Genomic DNA, 16,237 nt, shown 5'->3' with positions numbered 1-16,237 from the left:
AGAAAGTACTGAGAAGTACTCAAGACGGGACAACACAAGTGATTTGAAGAGTACAACCATTGTGATGGGATCCCTGGATTTGAAAGTTCTCGTAATCCATCCTATCATTTTTCTGGCTGGCGCAATATTTGCTTGGCTTATGCTCCCTAAACGTTAGGTCGTCAGACACATATTCCCACATCCTTTACGTGCCGTTTTCATATTATGGGCAGATTTGATTATGTTTTGTACCCTGTATTGTGTTAAAGGTCCTCATTTTTACTGTACCGAGTACCTGGAATTTATCACTGTTAAACATTGTGTTATTTTCTGCTGCCCAGTCGAAAACTTTATTAATATCTGCTTGTAGTTTTTCAATGTCTTCAACATAGGTAATTTTCATGCTGATTTTTGTGTCATCTGCAAAGGATGATACGAAGCTGTGACTTGTATTTATCTGATATGAGAATAAGGAAAAGGCAGTGGGGCAAGGAGTGTACCCTGAGGTACAGAGCTTTTAACTGCGCTTGGACTCGATTTTATATGGTTGACTGTTACTCTTTGTGTTCTGTTCGACAGAAAACTGAGTATCCAGCGTCCTACTTTACCAGTTATTCCCATTGACCTCATTTTGTGTTCTATCACTCCATGGTCACATTTATCGAATGCCTTTGCAAAGTCCGTGTATACCACATCTGCATTCTGTTTTTCTTCTAATGCCTCAGTGATTTTGTCATAGTGGTCAAGTAGCAGTGAGAGGCATAATCTTCCCGCTCTAAATCCATGTTCGCCTGGGTTGTGGAGGTCATTGGTTTCCGTGAAACTAGTGACCTGACTCCTGATCACTCTCTCAAATACTTTTATTATGTGGGACGTTGGTGCAACTGGTCTATAATTCTTTGCCAATGCTTGGAAAAGATGCTTGAGGAGTTCACCTTGAGTGGGAGAGAGAGCCGCATCCATATGTTGTCCAAATGATTGTAACCATGTGGGGTATATTTTGTGAATAAAGTTACACTGATAAACAGTGTGCTATATAGTCGTAGTGGCTTGGTACTTTCTCCTGATAATTACCTTACACTTTGATAAAAAGTGCAAATTTTCCGTATATATGGAGGCTTTTGGACCACTGTAGTTTTATAGTGAATAGGTTAGTTTAGTTCATTTATTATGCACTCCATACAAATCTTGTGGGCGGTAGTGGAAAGGGTTACAGAGGCACATAATGGGCTCAGGGACTGAATAAACAATTTACAATGAGCTTGTAAATAAAATCCGTTTTAGATATTTTAAAGATAAGGGAAAATAAGAAGCATCATAAGTTCAATACATTTAATTAATAAACAGCCACACAAATCATTCGAATATGAAAATAGCAATCAATGTGTTTTGTGTATAAATGTCTAACAATTCAGTCTTAATATATCACATAATAAATAAAATACATTACATTGGTTTACATGTTGACCGGAGTTGAGGCTTTTGTTTCTTCTAAACCTACACAACTCGAGTAGCTCCGTAAGATGGTTTTCTCCGCATAACTACCTTATTCTATCAGTTGCATATATGTATATGTATAGCATATAATAAGTGCATTACTTTTTCTATATTAGTTTCCCATTGCCGGGATATGTATGATGTTAGGCTTATCAACGTTCTCTATATATAGGTGGGGTTTTTAAATGTGGGTATCCATACACCCACCCCCTCCATTTGGATATGGGGGAACATAATAATAGGGGTTGAGACGCCATCTCTGAACAATAAAAAACAGTTGTTAGAGTAGCATTAACAATCATCATTATCAATACAGATTGAGGGGGTGGTCATGATAGTACAGTTAAGTTCGTTCTCGACTCACAGTTTGGAATCCCGGGTTCGAAACATTATGCATGCACAAATAACTGAAGATTGTACAAATCTAAATTACACATTACATTAAACAGCATTACAATATTACCGTGGCGAGACAAACGTCAGCTTTCCTCCGTGAAATTCAAGCGGCTTGATCTCCTTACTGAACTTCATGCTAAGTCGAGCACCAGGGAACGCCGCCTGGAAGGGCTTGCGAAGTCTAAGGAAAAACACTCCACCATAGATCTCATTCCAGATACTCTGAGCGTCGAGGCTGTTTATGTCATTCGTCAGTGTTTGGGCGGAACGGATTGTAGCCAATGGTTTTTCGGTGCCTGGAGCTTGAAGGGTAGGAGGGAACACCGATGCGTCAGGTCCCAATGTCTGGTCCCAAACTTGCCCGGTAGAGGGGTGTTGGAGTGCCCGATCGGTAGGAACAAATTGCGTTTGGGCTGTGATTGTTGGGGGTATTAATGATTTGGATAACTGTGATAATGATGTTAGTGGGAATTTACTTTGAGGAGTTTTCGCCGTAGTTATTGTGATTCTGCCCGTCTCTGCAACTGTCTTTGTTGTAACCCCAAGGTTTTGTTCTCTAACGGGAACTGGAACACTTGTGGATAAAACCTCTACAGATAGCAGAGGAGTCAGATTATTGCAACCAATTCTATAAATGTCTCTATCTGAAAGACAAATCCCATTCTCTATCAATGCTTGATGGACATTTAGGGTGTAGTTATCTAAGATTGATTGCAGTGAACGAAGGAAGTTTCTGTAATCCATACACGAACATTCACCGATAGTGTTGTTGGGTACAGCAACATTAATCGTCGGGTTAGTTAGGAAAAAAGCGTGTCTGGGAATAGTTCGTGTAAGTACATTATTAGTAAAATGAAAGAAGGGTGTAATGGTGCTCCCGCCAAGTCTGGAGTAACGGAGGTCCAGCAATGTCCCGGGGTCTTGGCTGTGATCTACTACTTGACTGATGTAGTTGTTATCGATGATAACACCACTGGAGTAGTTGCCACTTATACCTCCAGGATAGAAATTATTCACACTGCTTCTGGTTAGGTAGAACAACACATTGTTTAATTTGATGGCACTGTTTACAATCTTATTTATTCTGCATCCGTCTATTTGAGCGACGTCTGCCTGCTGGAACCATACGCCACGCTCCCGGATGGTATCTATGAAGGAGTTCTCCAGAATAAAATAACCAATATTACCATTTCCCCTTCCAAAAGCGTTCCTTTCGATGTCACCAATTTTTGAATTCACGAACTTTAAATCCCTAATATACGCAAGATTTGAGAATGCATCGCTGGATATTTTACCTATTTCAACCTTCTCGAAGACCATACTGACAATACTTTCCAGGGCGCCAAAACTGAAAGCAGGAATAACAGGAATGTTGGTGTCGTGTATGTCAACAGTAGCAAGGTGAGGCAGGCCGTACAGGAAGGCTTGAATGGGGAGCCTCAGAAACTTTACTCCCCTGATTGTGAGGGATCGAAGAGGTAGCGGGGCTAGGGAGCTGGAGATACCAAGTGAACTGCAGCCCTCAACAGTCAGGTTGAACACGTTGTAGGGCAGCTCCGAAGACCTGATGGTCACCCTCTGTTGGAAGAAAGGATAGATGGAAATGTAAGTACGATAAGCCGTGCTGTTGTAGAATGAAGTAGACACTCCAAGGCCAGGCAGAGACCACATTCCTAAGCCCATATTTACTATGGAATTCTGTACAGGAAACTATTAAATATATGTTGTCCGTTCATCAAGGAAAGGAACCCGGATAAATTCTATACCAGTACTAAACACACAAATTATATAGACAAATAGCCAACTTACATTATCATTACCCAGTTTTCCACTTCTTGGGACAGGAAGGCAACAGCCAGGAAAAAATAATAATAGAATAAAATGTTATAGATATTAAATCTATATAAAACATATTGTCTATTCGAAGTAGGAGGCCAGATGCTAGGGATTAGCCAGACTCGTCTGAAACATTGGGGTATGGGAGTGTCATAGGCCAGTCGGGGTCGGCCCAATTGCCATACTTTAAGAAATATCGGAATGACAAATTACCTTTAGGGTATCATGGTCCAGTGGGTTAAAGCTCGTGGCTGGGGTGACTCAGAACGCTGGTTGGAATCCCCGGGTTGCTCCAATGAGTTCCGTATAATGTATTTCACGCCATCGTGATTTCCTAGTGTGTAAATATCGACATCTTAAGTGCCCCCCCCCCCCCCTGCAATTCTCATGGAGTGTGAAATAAAATTATTGTTGTGAAACCCGGAGGGAGGGAGGAAATTATCAGAAGAAAGCGCCAAGCTATCACGACTATATAACACTTGGAAAGGGTCAGGATAAGGATTTGGAGTCGGACAACCATACAAGTGGTTGGGCCATACAACCTGTCCTCTTAAAAATATCGTCGCTTTTGGCCGTTTGCCCGTACGGCCGAAAATGGACGTAATTTAAAAATGAAAAAAAGAATGAAAATATAATTGGGATTCTATTTTCAACAACAGTAAGTTAAGGGTCCTCTGATAGGTTAGGTGGGCAGGAAATTCTCATAAAGTTTCAAAACGTTAATTGAAAGCTTCCTCTTTTAACCTTACCGCGTAAGCCGAACGACTCAAACAGAAAACGGAACAGTACGTCAACTTTTGTGAGTCGATTTCATTTCAAATTACGTCCAAATTTGGCCATAGCGCGCATACGAGGCAAAAGTGACGTTATTTTTAAGAGGTTGCGGACGGGGGGAAGGAATGGTGCCCAACCACTTGTATGGTCGGGGATTGAACGCCGACCTGCATGGAGCGAGACAAGTGGTTGTCTCGCGTCCAGCCCAAGTGGTTGTGAAACCCGGAGAAATTGATGATTACACACGCCGTTTCACAGGTGAAATGGGGGAGATGGGAAGAGTAAGATAAAGGGGGTGGTGGGAGTGAGGGAAGGAGAAGAGGGCAAAGAGAGAGAGAGAGGAATAAGGAGGGTGGGGAGGGGAAGTGGAGATGGGGATAAGGAAAGAGAGGAGAGCGTGAAGAGGGGGGAGAGACCAGGGGTACCCCATATAGTAATAAAATAAAAATGTCATTTGTCCATTCAGGTGGATAAACTAACTTCCCCACACTCCAGCAGCAACCCGCTACTTCATGTGACTAGGTGTACAGGGCTTCTAGTAAATTGCCATGATTATTGTATGCAAGTAATTTTTCTTTATAAAATAATATACAATATAGAGATCATATATTAACTCCATTATACAGTCGCTTTCCCCGAGTCTTCTCCCTTACTACATTCCATGAGTTGTTCACTCATTTAAATTAATTATCTGATAAAGCGTGGATCTCTAACTTAGATATTTATTTTATAAAATGGAGGAGTTTACTTCTGACCTTTATGCTGCTAGGGAGATTTTTAGTGCTGAATGCATCAAATGCCTATGATTTTAAAATCTAAATTCTTTGACTGCATCTCTGGCTCACACAATCATGATACAAAGACCAATCATTGTTCTCAGTCAAGGCTACGAAACTTGTTAATGTTTAGCGTGGCCACATGACCCGCCGGACTAAGAACTAGATTATCTTATTAAGGGCTTTATGATAATTTTTTCCCTTTCAAACTTTTCTGACCATCAAACTTGTTGGAAGGAAAGTACCTGCCATGACTGATAGAAAATTTGTAGGAAATTGAGTGATAACTGTTATAAACATTTGAATGAATTAGAACACAGCATTAGGCTTGCTGACCCATATATGGGATTGGGATTCAGAATGGGTTTTGTAACCACCTGCATCTAGTAAATATAGCTATTAAGTTTGAAGTATAGATAGTTATTACCTAACACAATGAGTAATGTGGGTGTTGCTGGTAATATTTGCCGAGCAGATACAACTGTTTCTTTGGTGAAGTACAAAAAGAGGAACGGGTGTCGCGGCGTAACATTGTAGCTTCACATGCCGGATAAAAGCAGTAGTATCTAAGACTTGAGTTGGTATACATCTTGCTAACATAACGTGTAACGTCAAACGTCATGGGTTCGTATCCTGGCCGGGGAGGTGTTACTGGGCGCAAATCCTTAACTGTAGCCTCTGTTTAACTCAACAGTAAAATGTGTACTTGGTTGTAAAAACGATTCTTCGCGGAGGGGATCGTATTCCAGGGATCTGCCCGAAACGCTACGCGTACTAGTGGCTGTACAAGAATGTAACAACTCTTGTATGTATCTCAAACACAAAAAACCCGCTTCGTACAGAGTATAAAAACGACTGATTTTTCTGTAATTATCCCATAGCCTGTGCTACATGTAAATTTTAGTTTCGAGTAGCTAAATCTAAAAAAACAAACATCAGTTATTATCAGCACATCTTCTGTGCCAGGTGAGTTCGACGGGCTCACGTTGCAACGTTTTGTTCCGAGTAGCAGAATCTAAAACAACAAGAAGTTATTATCGTGAGCTTGAGGATGTAGCATGTATGGCAGCCACTTCTTTCCACAACACAACCGATACGCCTTCAGGACAATGATTTCATAAACGACAACTGCACGTTATTAATTGTTTACAAATCTTTATCCTCGCATACACGGTGTGTCTACTTATGCCACGCGTTGTAGAATACAGTAATTTTGTATGTCTTTCTGATGATTTATAATATATTAAAGATAATGCAGGTACTGTCTTTGTATGTGATAACCACTCTATTCCCGCAAAAACATGCATTTTTATTTGTCAACGTTCTTAACACTCATCGATCTTCAATTAGATGGAACATATTAGGATTGGTATGGATTCAAAATGTATATTAATCTGTGTCCTTTCGAAACAATATATAATACAATGAGGAAAATGGATTGGTTAGAAAGGCGGAGTCTATGAGCTAATAGCTCGATTCTGCAGGCACAAATAGTAAATACACACATGCATACACACACACACACACACACACACACACACACACACACACACACACACACACACACACACACACACACACACACACACACACACACACACACACACGGGCTTTGCCCAAATGGGCAAAGTTTCTTTCACCCTAAGTGCCCCTGTTACCTAGCAGTAAATAGGTACCTGGGAGTTAGTCAGCTGTCACGGGCTGCTTCCTGGGGTGTGTGTGTGTGTGTGGTGTGGGGGAAAAAAAGTAGTTAGTAAGTTAGTAGTTAGTTAGTAAACAGTTGATTGACAGTTGAGAGGCGGGCCGAAAGAGCAAAGCTCAACCCCCGCAAAACACAACTAGTAAACACACAAACACCAAACACACACACCAAAGAGCCAAAGCTCAACCCCCGCAAGCACAATTAGGTGAGCACACACACACACACACACACACACACACACACACACACACACACACACACACACACACACACACACACACACACACACACACACACACACACTGTAGCGATAAATGAAAACTGATGAGTAAATACATTACCTCTCTAGGTTGGCACTTGCAAAACACATCGATGCCCCTGGAGGTGCTGAGGCACTGGCACTGATGAAGGTCACACAGGGAGGTGGCCAGGGCACTGCCTACAAGTAGTGCCGCCAGCACCACAACACTCGTTGACCTCTGACCTGGCGTCAACCGCGGGGTCATCATTCACAACAGTATCAATACTCTCTTACTTATGTATAAGTTACAGTTGTCTTGTGGCCTTAGCAATATTGCTAATAGAAACTGCAAAATTTGTTAATTTTGGTTTAAACATAAAATTATGATGGCCTTTCGTATATTTATAATATTATTTCAAGTATTTATAATATTTCAAGTAAATCTATTTAATGAGGATATTTGTTTGGTGGAAATATTTAAAAAAAACGAAAACCCTACATGATGTTTGCTTACCAAACTCGAGAATGCCAATCATAAATATTTTCCACGTAATTTACAATGGAAAAAGATGAATCTTAGTTCTTAAAATTTTAACAGCGTTTATTTTGTACGAACGTTAAGTCCTAAATTATCAGAAATTATAGAAAGTTTTGAACTGCTAATGTAAAAAAAAAAGTTGCATTTAATGAACTGAGTGGATAAATTGAGTGGCGTGACTACGGATTAATATATCAATAAAGGGATTGATCCTTTTCATATTTACAAGAAAAGGAAAACATATACATTGTTTTTTTTACAAGTGTAAACATGCAGTGTGTACACCGCTTAGACCAGGTTGTACAGGCTTAAAACCTACAATAACCAACGCCACCGAAAACCACAAAATGTCACTCTGATATATCACAAATGTCACCAGTTCCTCATGAGCACACCGAAGGAGGCACCTGCTGGTCTCCACACAACCTTTCAAGACACCACCATGCCGTTGAACGCCCACCACAAGTATCTCCAGTGACTGCCAGCAGACTTCTGCTCTCCCGAGAGCTATGAACCCTCGTCACGCCGCTGGGAATGTCTTTGTGTCCCGGGGGAGATATGGGGAATGGGGTGGGGGGGGAGAGAGGTGGAAGAGTGGCCGGAAGAGTGTAGTGAGAAGGCTCTGGCCCGGCCAATTGCTGGCCAAGACTTCACGAAAGGGCCAAGGGCGCTCCTCCCACCAACAGGGTCAGTCATGCTGGAGGAACGCTTAATGATATATCGGTGAGATAACAAAAACACGAATATATTGGTGAGTTTTATTGATATTGCGATCAATTTATAGAGATCAATTCATATGATTTATCAATCATACAATTCCTTAGTATGTAAATTTAGAAAGAAAACGAATAATTGATTTAAATGTGATGTGTATGAACTGGAGAAGATTAGTAGGTAGCTAAATTAGGCTGTAAGGAGAATGTACCAAGCACCTAAAAAGAGAGAGATGAGGACTAGGCGTATAACCAACTTGGATCTATGACTACAGATGTGGCACGAGGAGCACACCTTAAAAAGTCAAATGAAAATAATCTAAGGAAGAAGTTTGAATTGACGTATTGAATTGGAAGATGCTGGTAACGATTAAAATCATGGTTGTTTGATTAGCTGACGACGAAAAACTGGAAGAAGATTGAAAAATAAATGATATATGCTTTTTCACGAGAGCGTGACATCACTGGACTAATGTCGCAAATACTAGGCTACTGGTGTGACGCTTAGGTTATTGACATGACTGCTAGGGAATTGGCATGACTACTAAGAAACTGGCATGACTACTTGGCTACTAGTGCGACTACTGGCGTGACTAAGAGGCTACTAGCATCTTTTGTTGAGTGATCTCATGGCTACGTTGGTCAATCTCTCAACTTTCCCCACTGACCTTGAGACCCAACAGCAGAAGGCCGGTGCGGGCGGGTGGTGATGAAGTGGATGCAAGAGAAAGATGAGACACAAGTGGGAGTTAGACGAGTGAGGGGCTGGTATCAACCTGTCCTTACAAATAATACACCGTATTTTGATGTCAAAATCCATGCACAACGGACAAAATACTGCGTACTATAAATCATAGCGGCTCGCAAACAACTGCGATTTCTATGCGTGGGTGGTTAGGTTCGGGAATTTTACTACTACTTCGCCACCAGGATATGAAAACTAAACCCAAAAGGCTGGCTTCCTTGTCAAGTATGTACACATGTTCTCATCCACGGCACTTGGATTGTGAACCTATACGGGGCTTTAGGCAGGGCACTGTGCTGGGCGTGGCAGTGGTGGGCGTGGTAGGATGTGTCGCGGGAGTATTAACAGCACTGATACACTTCATGTCTGACCTTACCTGCCCTCTATAATGGTCTCCACGCTTCACTGGTCAAGTAGAAGTCTTTATCAGCAGAGTCAGAGCGCCCTCCTGGTTCATATTTTATATACACCTCATCTGTATGTGTTTGTGTGTTTGAAGAGCGAGCTTTAGCTCCTGGGCCTGGCCTTTCAGTCACCAGTTGCCTATTTGTAATGGGTCCAAATCATCTTGCTAGTAACCATTGAATTAGCCTTGGCTACCTCTCCTTTTACCTTTTTTCCATTTGTTCGGTATTCATGCATTTAACAAGTATTTTCTTACATTCTTATGGTTCATCAGAACTTATAGTTTCTCCCATGACCTCTGGGTCTCCCCCCTTGCCCAATGTGTACAAGTCTGTGTGCGTTGCTGAACGTAACGTTTATGAAGCTGGATTAAGGTGAATCCACCAGTTAGGGGTACAAGAATGGCTATTTGATAACCTAAATTTATTTATATGAAGGATACCATCTCCTTAGTGGCCTCGATGGGGACATGAAGCGGGTTTTATCAAATGGTCCTCCCCCCCCCCCCCTCCCCATTGTTCCTGAGGATTTTGTTCAATTGGTTTTTGAATTTAAATTAATGTCTTGGCATTCACGGCTTTAGCATGTGGACGGTTTTAGCATGTGAACGGCTTGAAAATTAACTCTATTATGTCATTACCGGGGTTCTTGATGTGTGGACTAGTCATGTAAATTTGCAGACTACTTCAGTGGCTATGTATGCTAAACCACTGACTACGCATTTCGCTCGTATGCGTTACATAAGGCCAAAAATTGTCGTACTAGAAAACGAAAGTTGTTGTTGCTGTTGTTATAGATTCAGCTACACGGAACAAGTTGCAAGTATCACGGGCTATGGTGAGACCGTAGCTTATCTGGCACAGGAGCGGTGCTGTGTGCTACGGTCCGATTGATAAAGATTAAGCCACCCAAGAGGTGGCACGGGCATGAATTACATCTTGAAAAATGAAAGCGGCTCACGAAACTGACGTACTGTTCCGTTTTCTGTTTTGGATCCTCTGGTAGAGTAAGAGAGGACACTTTAATTTGACCGTTTTCTTGAGGTTGGAAACCTTAGGAGGACGCCCTGGGCCTTGAAGGAAGGTGTGATAGAGCGAAGGCTCTATCGAAGGTTCCGTTCCCAGCGCCAAGCTGGGAACGGAAGGCCAGTCTGACCGAGCGTGACCGGAAGTTCCAGAAAGTGGTTTTGACCAAATTCGAGTTAGATGGAGAACACACACAAATTCCAATATCCTTAAGGTAATTAGTTTAACTATAATGACAATATTTGTATTCGCTATGTCTGGTAAGAACCAAGGAGCCTCACCCGACCACGTCTCCAGCAGGCCGTCAGAATATGCTGGCCGTTAGGGAGAGCCACACTGCACACACGGCAGCATGGAGCACATGGCCGTGAGGAAGGTCGTGTGCCCAATGCGGAGTCTCGTCGTGACAACTTCATGGCGTCTGTTTAGCTGAATGGAGAAAACCCAAGAGGTACACACTAGATTTGACCAACGTGAGATCGTTAGTGGCAATCCGGGCCTAGAGATACTTGTCATTTGAATATGTAATGTCAAGCGCACTCATAGATTGAGCTAAGGGTAACGCTAGTTTTGACTAGACTGAACTCGTCAATACAGCCTATCCCCTCTTAAAATGATGGTACCTTTAGCAACTATTTGGTCAAATGTACCAATATGTACCGTTAGACCCCCAAAAGTTCACGTTTTGAATTATTGAATTAGCCCGAATGGCATTCTAGAAAATCGGAAATGTAACTAAAGAACTTAACCTAACCTGTGTAAGAATCCTAGGCCACATAGACACGCACAGACCTCATATATGAACTATACTAGACCCAGGAATGCTTAAGTTTGGTGTTTAGTATTTTTTTTCTCTCTCGGACCCTATAAAATGAATAGTACAAAACGTGAACTTTTTTTGATCCAACAGTACATACTGATACTTTCAGGAAAAATAATTGCTATGCGTACAAAACTTGTAAATGGATAGGTTGTGTTAGTAACAAGCTGCTCCTAGAGATACTCGCCATTTGTAATATATGATGATATTTACACTTATTGATTGGGAGAACGTAGAACCTCAGGGGGGTACAGATATGAATAAATTGAAGGCAAAAAGAAATTTTCTAAGCTGTGTAAAGGGACCCACAGGAATATTGCTGAAGATGGTGCTGGTGGGACTGGGTGGTGTGTTGAAGGTGGTGCTGGTGGTGGGACTGGGAGGTGTCTTGAAGGTGGCGCTGGTGGTGGTGTTGAAGGAGGTACCCGTTGCTCACCAACCGCAGGCCACACACACTACGTGCAAGGCCAATGTCTGGATGTAAATGCGTTATTTTTGTATGTGTGTAGGTGAAATCATCTGAGGTGCAAACAACTGTCACACAATAGAAAAATATGATGAATAGCGATAGTGTAATTAAACCTTTACCATAATGCTAGGCCATGGTTGTTGTTTTAGATTCAGCTACTCGGAATAAAAAGTTCCACAAAAGTCTTTTCTTTTTGGAACAAAAGAACAAAAGTATGGTGAGCCCGTAGTGAACTTGTGGGCCAAGGGCTTTAGTGTTTGATCTGGATTTAATTTTTGTTCTCGGTTGACGTTAGTACCACAATTGCCGTCCTACTTGCAGTAGGTAATATTTTCCCAGCACTAGGAAGGAACATTGCTTCAACAACCTAATTAACCAAACCTAATCTTATATTAAAACCAATGACCTTGTTCCTGCCCTAAGTGAATGTTAAAAACAAATCCATCAGTAGCCATCCTCCAAAGGATACCTGATCAACCAGGCTGTGACTCATACGTCAGACTGCGAGCAGCCGCGTCCAACAGCCTGGTTGATCAGTCCGGCAACCAGGAGGCCTGGTCGACGACCGGGCCGCGGGGACGCTAAGCCCCGGAAGCACCTCAAGGTAGCCTAACATCATACTGTAAATTTGCAACTACTCCTTGCCCGAAATTCTGTGTGTAATTAGTCTGTATATATATTACAGTATACAATTGATATACCTACTAATTAACTGCGGTAACATGTTCCTATGTATATTTTTTAACTAAAAGTATTATTATTATAAAGTTATACACACCCAGACAATCGACTTGAGAATGGTCCAGGACGGACCGAAACGTCGTCGTCCCTTCAACTTCTAGTGTGTGGTCTGGTCAACATACTTCAGCCACGTTATTGTGACTCATCGCCTGTATACACACCCAAAATGTTAAATATGTATGTTCCATGTTGAATTCAGGACCATGAGTTGAATTCAACTCACGTATGCACAGCGACAAAAACTGCAGTGAACATAACCGCAAAGTTGTTTTCAGGAACGCGTTTGTGTGTGTGTGTATATGCGTACCTAATAACCAGAGTTACCTTAGTTTAGTTACGAGGCACATAATGGGTTCAGGATTATAAAAACACATGGTTGAGGTGAAGAAGAATGGGGAGTCAACTACGCAAATCTACATATTACATGAGGTTCGAGGCTCCTATCGTTCAAGTGAATAAAGTATATATATATAATGCACACTGCATCCTATAACAGCATCATTTACGCTAAGCTACTCTACGTCATCTTTTTCCCCATAACAGGATGTAGAATTTCACATCACCTCAAAATTATTATAACGCATTTTAACTCATTGCCTTAATAAAACCAAGTATACATCATCGTACACTTGCCATATGCACTACGCTTCGTGCGCTCTGCAACCCGACAGCCAAGAGCAAAAACGCATTTTTCCCAGGGAACAAAGAGCGAGCGAAATACGGTCCAGCATCAGCACAACCATCTCCGGGCAAACACCTCAGCTCTACGCCAGGCGGAACAGATAAGCATGGAAGTCACTGACTGATCCTGCTTTCCTGTTGGGAGTTTACATAGATTGATTTGGGCATTGTCGCCCGGATTCGGTTAGGCAAAGTGGGGAGGGGGAAGGATAGCCAATAAACTAGCCTTACATAGATTGATTTAGGCATTGTCGCCCGGATTCGGTTAGGCAAAGTGGGGAGGGGGAGGATAGCCAATAAACTAGCCTTCTTGATTGGTAACCCCAAAAAACATGAAGTGAGGGAGGCGTGATGAAACCATAATTACTTCAGCACGAGATTATCAACTCCAGTTTACAAAACTGACAGGTGACTCACGAAAACTTGGCAACAGAACATGCAGATAATGGTTACAAGGTTGTTTACACACAAGGTGGCCTGTTAAGTCTACTATCTCAAGGTACAATACTGTAGCCTACAGTATTGTACAATATTGTCGCCTACAATACTAATACTGTAGCCTACAGTATTGTACAATATTGTCGCCTACAATACTAGGCTACAAGGTAGCCTAGTCGAACAACCATTATAAAAGCCTTGAAATATTACATACAAAAATAGCATCGCTCCAATTTATCAGCATACCTGAATCAGATTTGAGAAATCTTTCTGCATTTAAAAAAAAGCAGTATTAAACATGAGGCAATTAGTAGAAAATTTATATTTATTGACTTCTAACAAAGCCCCGGAAATTTCAGAGGCTACCAATTTTTTGTAATTATTTAGCGATGTCTAACAAATAGCAATAATTCCACGTATGTCACACACCTTCACCTCCCACCAACTGTTATTAGCACCACAGTCTCTTGTTAGTACCACCATCACAACCTCCATCAACTACCATTTCTAAGAAATGGTAGTTAACAATCATTAGAGACCAAATTCAAGGGAGAGGGGGGGCGGTAAACAAACAAGGTTCTATCCACGATAACAAACTGAAAACAGTCAAATAAATAAACCAAAAAGTCAAGCAAGGATAAGATAAATAAAACAAGTATAGCAAGGTAAAATAGACCTGATAAAATCAAAACGGAAAGAAAAACATGAACTAATTAGCAAGAATAAATTTTTTTTTTACAAGAAATTCAATAGTATATTATGATTTTATTCGTGAATGGTGTAGCAAACAAGCATTTTCTTCAACATCATATTGCAGTGATGTTGATTCAACATCATATGCACCATATGGATAACGTGACATCTGCCTGGGCACGCCTCGAAGTCATCACTTACTGGAGAAGTGATGACCAAATCATCAGAAGATGGAGAAACGACGACGTATATTAAGTCGTGTGTGGTCCAGGATGGACCGAAACGTGGTGTGTAGTCATATCCATCTTCTGATATATGGTCTGGTCATATCTTCAGCCACTTTATTGTGAATCATCGTTTGCACTTACTGGAGAACTCTTGAGATCCGGTTCATCACCTCATCCATCGCCAGCGAGAGTCTTCCAGGTAATAAGAGAAGAGGATTTCTATAACCTTCACGCAAGACATTACACACTTCCTGTCGAGTTAACATAAGGTTTGTTTAAATTAATCGAAATCTCTTACTTTCCCGGCTTAACCGAGATGAACAGTTACTGTGAGCTTGGACTCTAAGCCCCGAAACCATCTCAAGGTATCTAAGGTAACCCAGAGGGGTTTTCTTATTGTTGGAGGTGTTTACCCAGCCCGTTCTTCCGAGCCTTCCAGGCCTTAGTAAACTGGTGTATTAAATTGCCGGAATCTAAGCTACCTGAGGACCCACGAACAGAAAACGGGACATCACGTCAATTTCTCGAGCCGCTTCCACTTTTAGTACATCAGTTTTTGGCTTATGGAAATTATAAGTCAAAATGCGATATACTCTTCAGGAGAACTTGTTGTTGTACATGCTGCTTGTACAGCATGATGAGTGATGCTGCCCAATACTGTCACTATGACAACATGTCCAGTCACAGCATGAGTGACTGTCCAATAACTGGCCTTCCTGGGCGAAATTTAAGAATTAATATTTTTTCAGACTCTTGGTAACTCCAGGTTAGGGCGGGACATTCTGGCACGATTCCTTGCACCTGATGCAATAGGTACCCGGGAGTTTGTCCATTGTTATGGATCATATCCTTATTTATTTATTTATTTATTTATATACAAGAAGGTACATTGGGTTTGTGAGAATACATAGCATAGTATTTACAATCTTGTAAAGCCACTAGTACGCGCAGCGTTTCGGGCAGGTCCTTAATCTAACAGATAATTTTAAGTAGGTAAATTCTAGCAGAATTAAGAATTATCCTGGGGTAGGTCAGTCATTGACTTAGGCCAGGGGACCTCGATTATCCTAACAGGTTTCCTGTCCTGACAGTGAAAAACCATTCTGTACTTCGACTAGCAAAGCCTTTAATATCGCGCTTCACCAAACATCCACTAGTAAAGTAGAGGTGCATGGTACTCAGTTATACCAAGTTGGAGTTAGGTATAGTTATTTGACAGGAAAAAGAAGGTTAGTATAAATGGGGTTAAGTCCGAGTTGGAAACCGTTTAAGTGGAGTGCCCCAGAGCCTTGTCTAGGGGCCTCGTAATACATTTGGCTTCATTCTCGACTCTAAATCGGGGATCCTGGGTTCGAATCCCGGGCGATACAGAAATGGTTGGGCACGTTTCCTTTCGCCTAATACTCGGGAGTAATCAGCTACCCTGGAGTTAATTAACTGTTTTTGGGTTGCGTCCTGGGGTGGGTCAGTAAGTAGTTTGACCTCAGTACAACCCTGAAGTATATATTCGCAGGCTTCCTGTCCCGAGAAAAATGAATTAT

General features: G+C 41.6%; 1 protein-coding gene across 1 annotated transcript; it reads right to left on the bottom strand.

The window, feature by feature from the left end:
• Nucleotides 1-1,381: 1,381 nt before the first annotated feature.
• On the bottom strand, nucleotides 1,382-7,615 carry LOC123759220 (uncharacterized). The gene is made up of 2 exons (XM_045744101.2): nucleotides 7,302-7,615; nucleotides 1,382-3,450 (listed from the first exon to the last, which is right to left on the bottom strand). The coding sequence occupies exons 1-2, from the start codon at nucleotides 7,467-7,469 to the stop codon at nucleotides 1,936-1,938; spliced, it is 1,683 nt and encodes a 560-aa protein (XP_045600057.2). The 5' UTR covers nucleotides 7,470-7,615; the 3' UTR covers nucleotides 1,382-1,935.
• Nucleotides 7,616-16,237: the final 8,622 nt, after the last annotated feature.

This window comes from Procambarus clarkii, chromosome 15 (assembly GCF_040958095.1).
Source record: "Procambarus clarkii isolate CNS0578487 chromosome 15, FALCON_Pclarkii_2.0, whole genome shotgun sequence".
Lineage (NCBI taxonomy): Eukaryota > Metazoa > Arthropoda > Malacostraca > Decapoda > Cambaridae > Procambarus > Procambarus clarkii.
This window is presented reverse-complemented; position numbering and strand designations above follow the sequence as displayed.

Excerpts from the sequence above, each read along its gene's own strand:
- LOC123759220 (XM_045744101.2), bottom strand. The coding sequence starts at position 7,469 with ATGATGACCCCGCGGTTGACGCCAGGTCAGAGGTCAACGAGTGTTGTG. Across the intron at positions 3,451-7,301 it reads GCAAGTGCCAACCTAGAGAG|AGGGTGACCATCAGGTCTTC; the intron begins GTAATGTATTTA and ends TTCTTCCAACAG.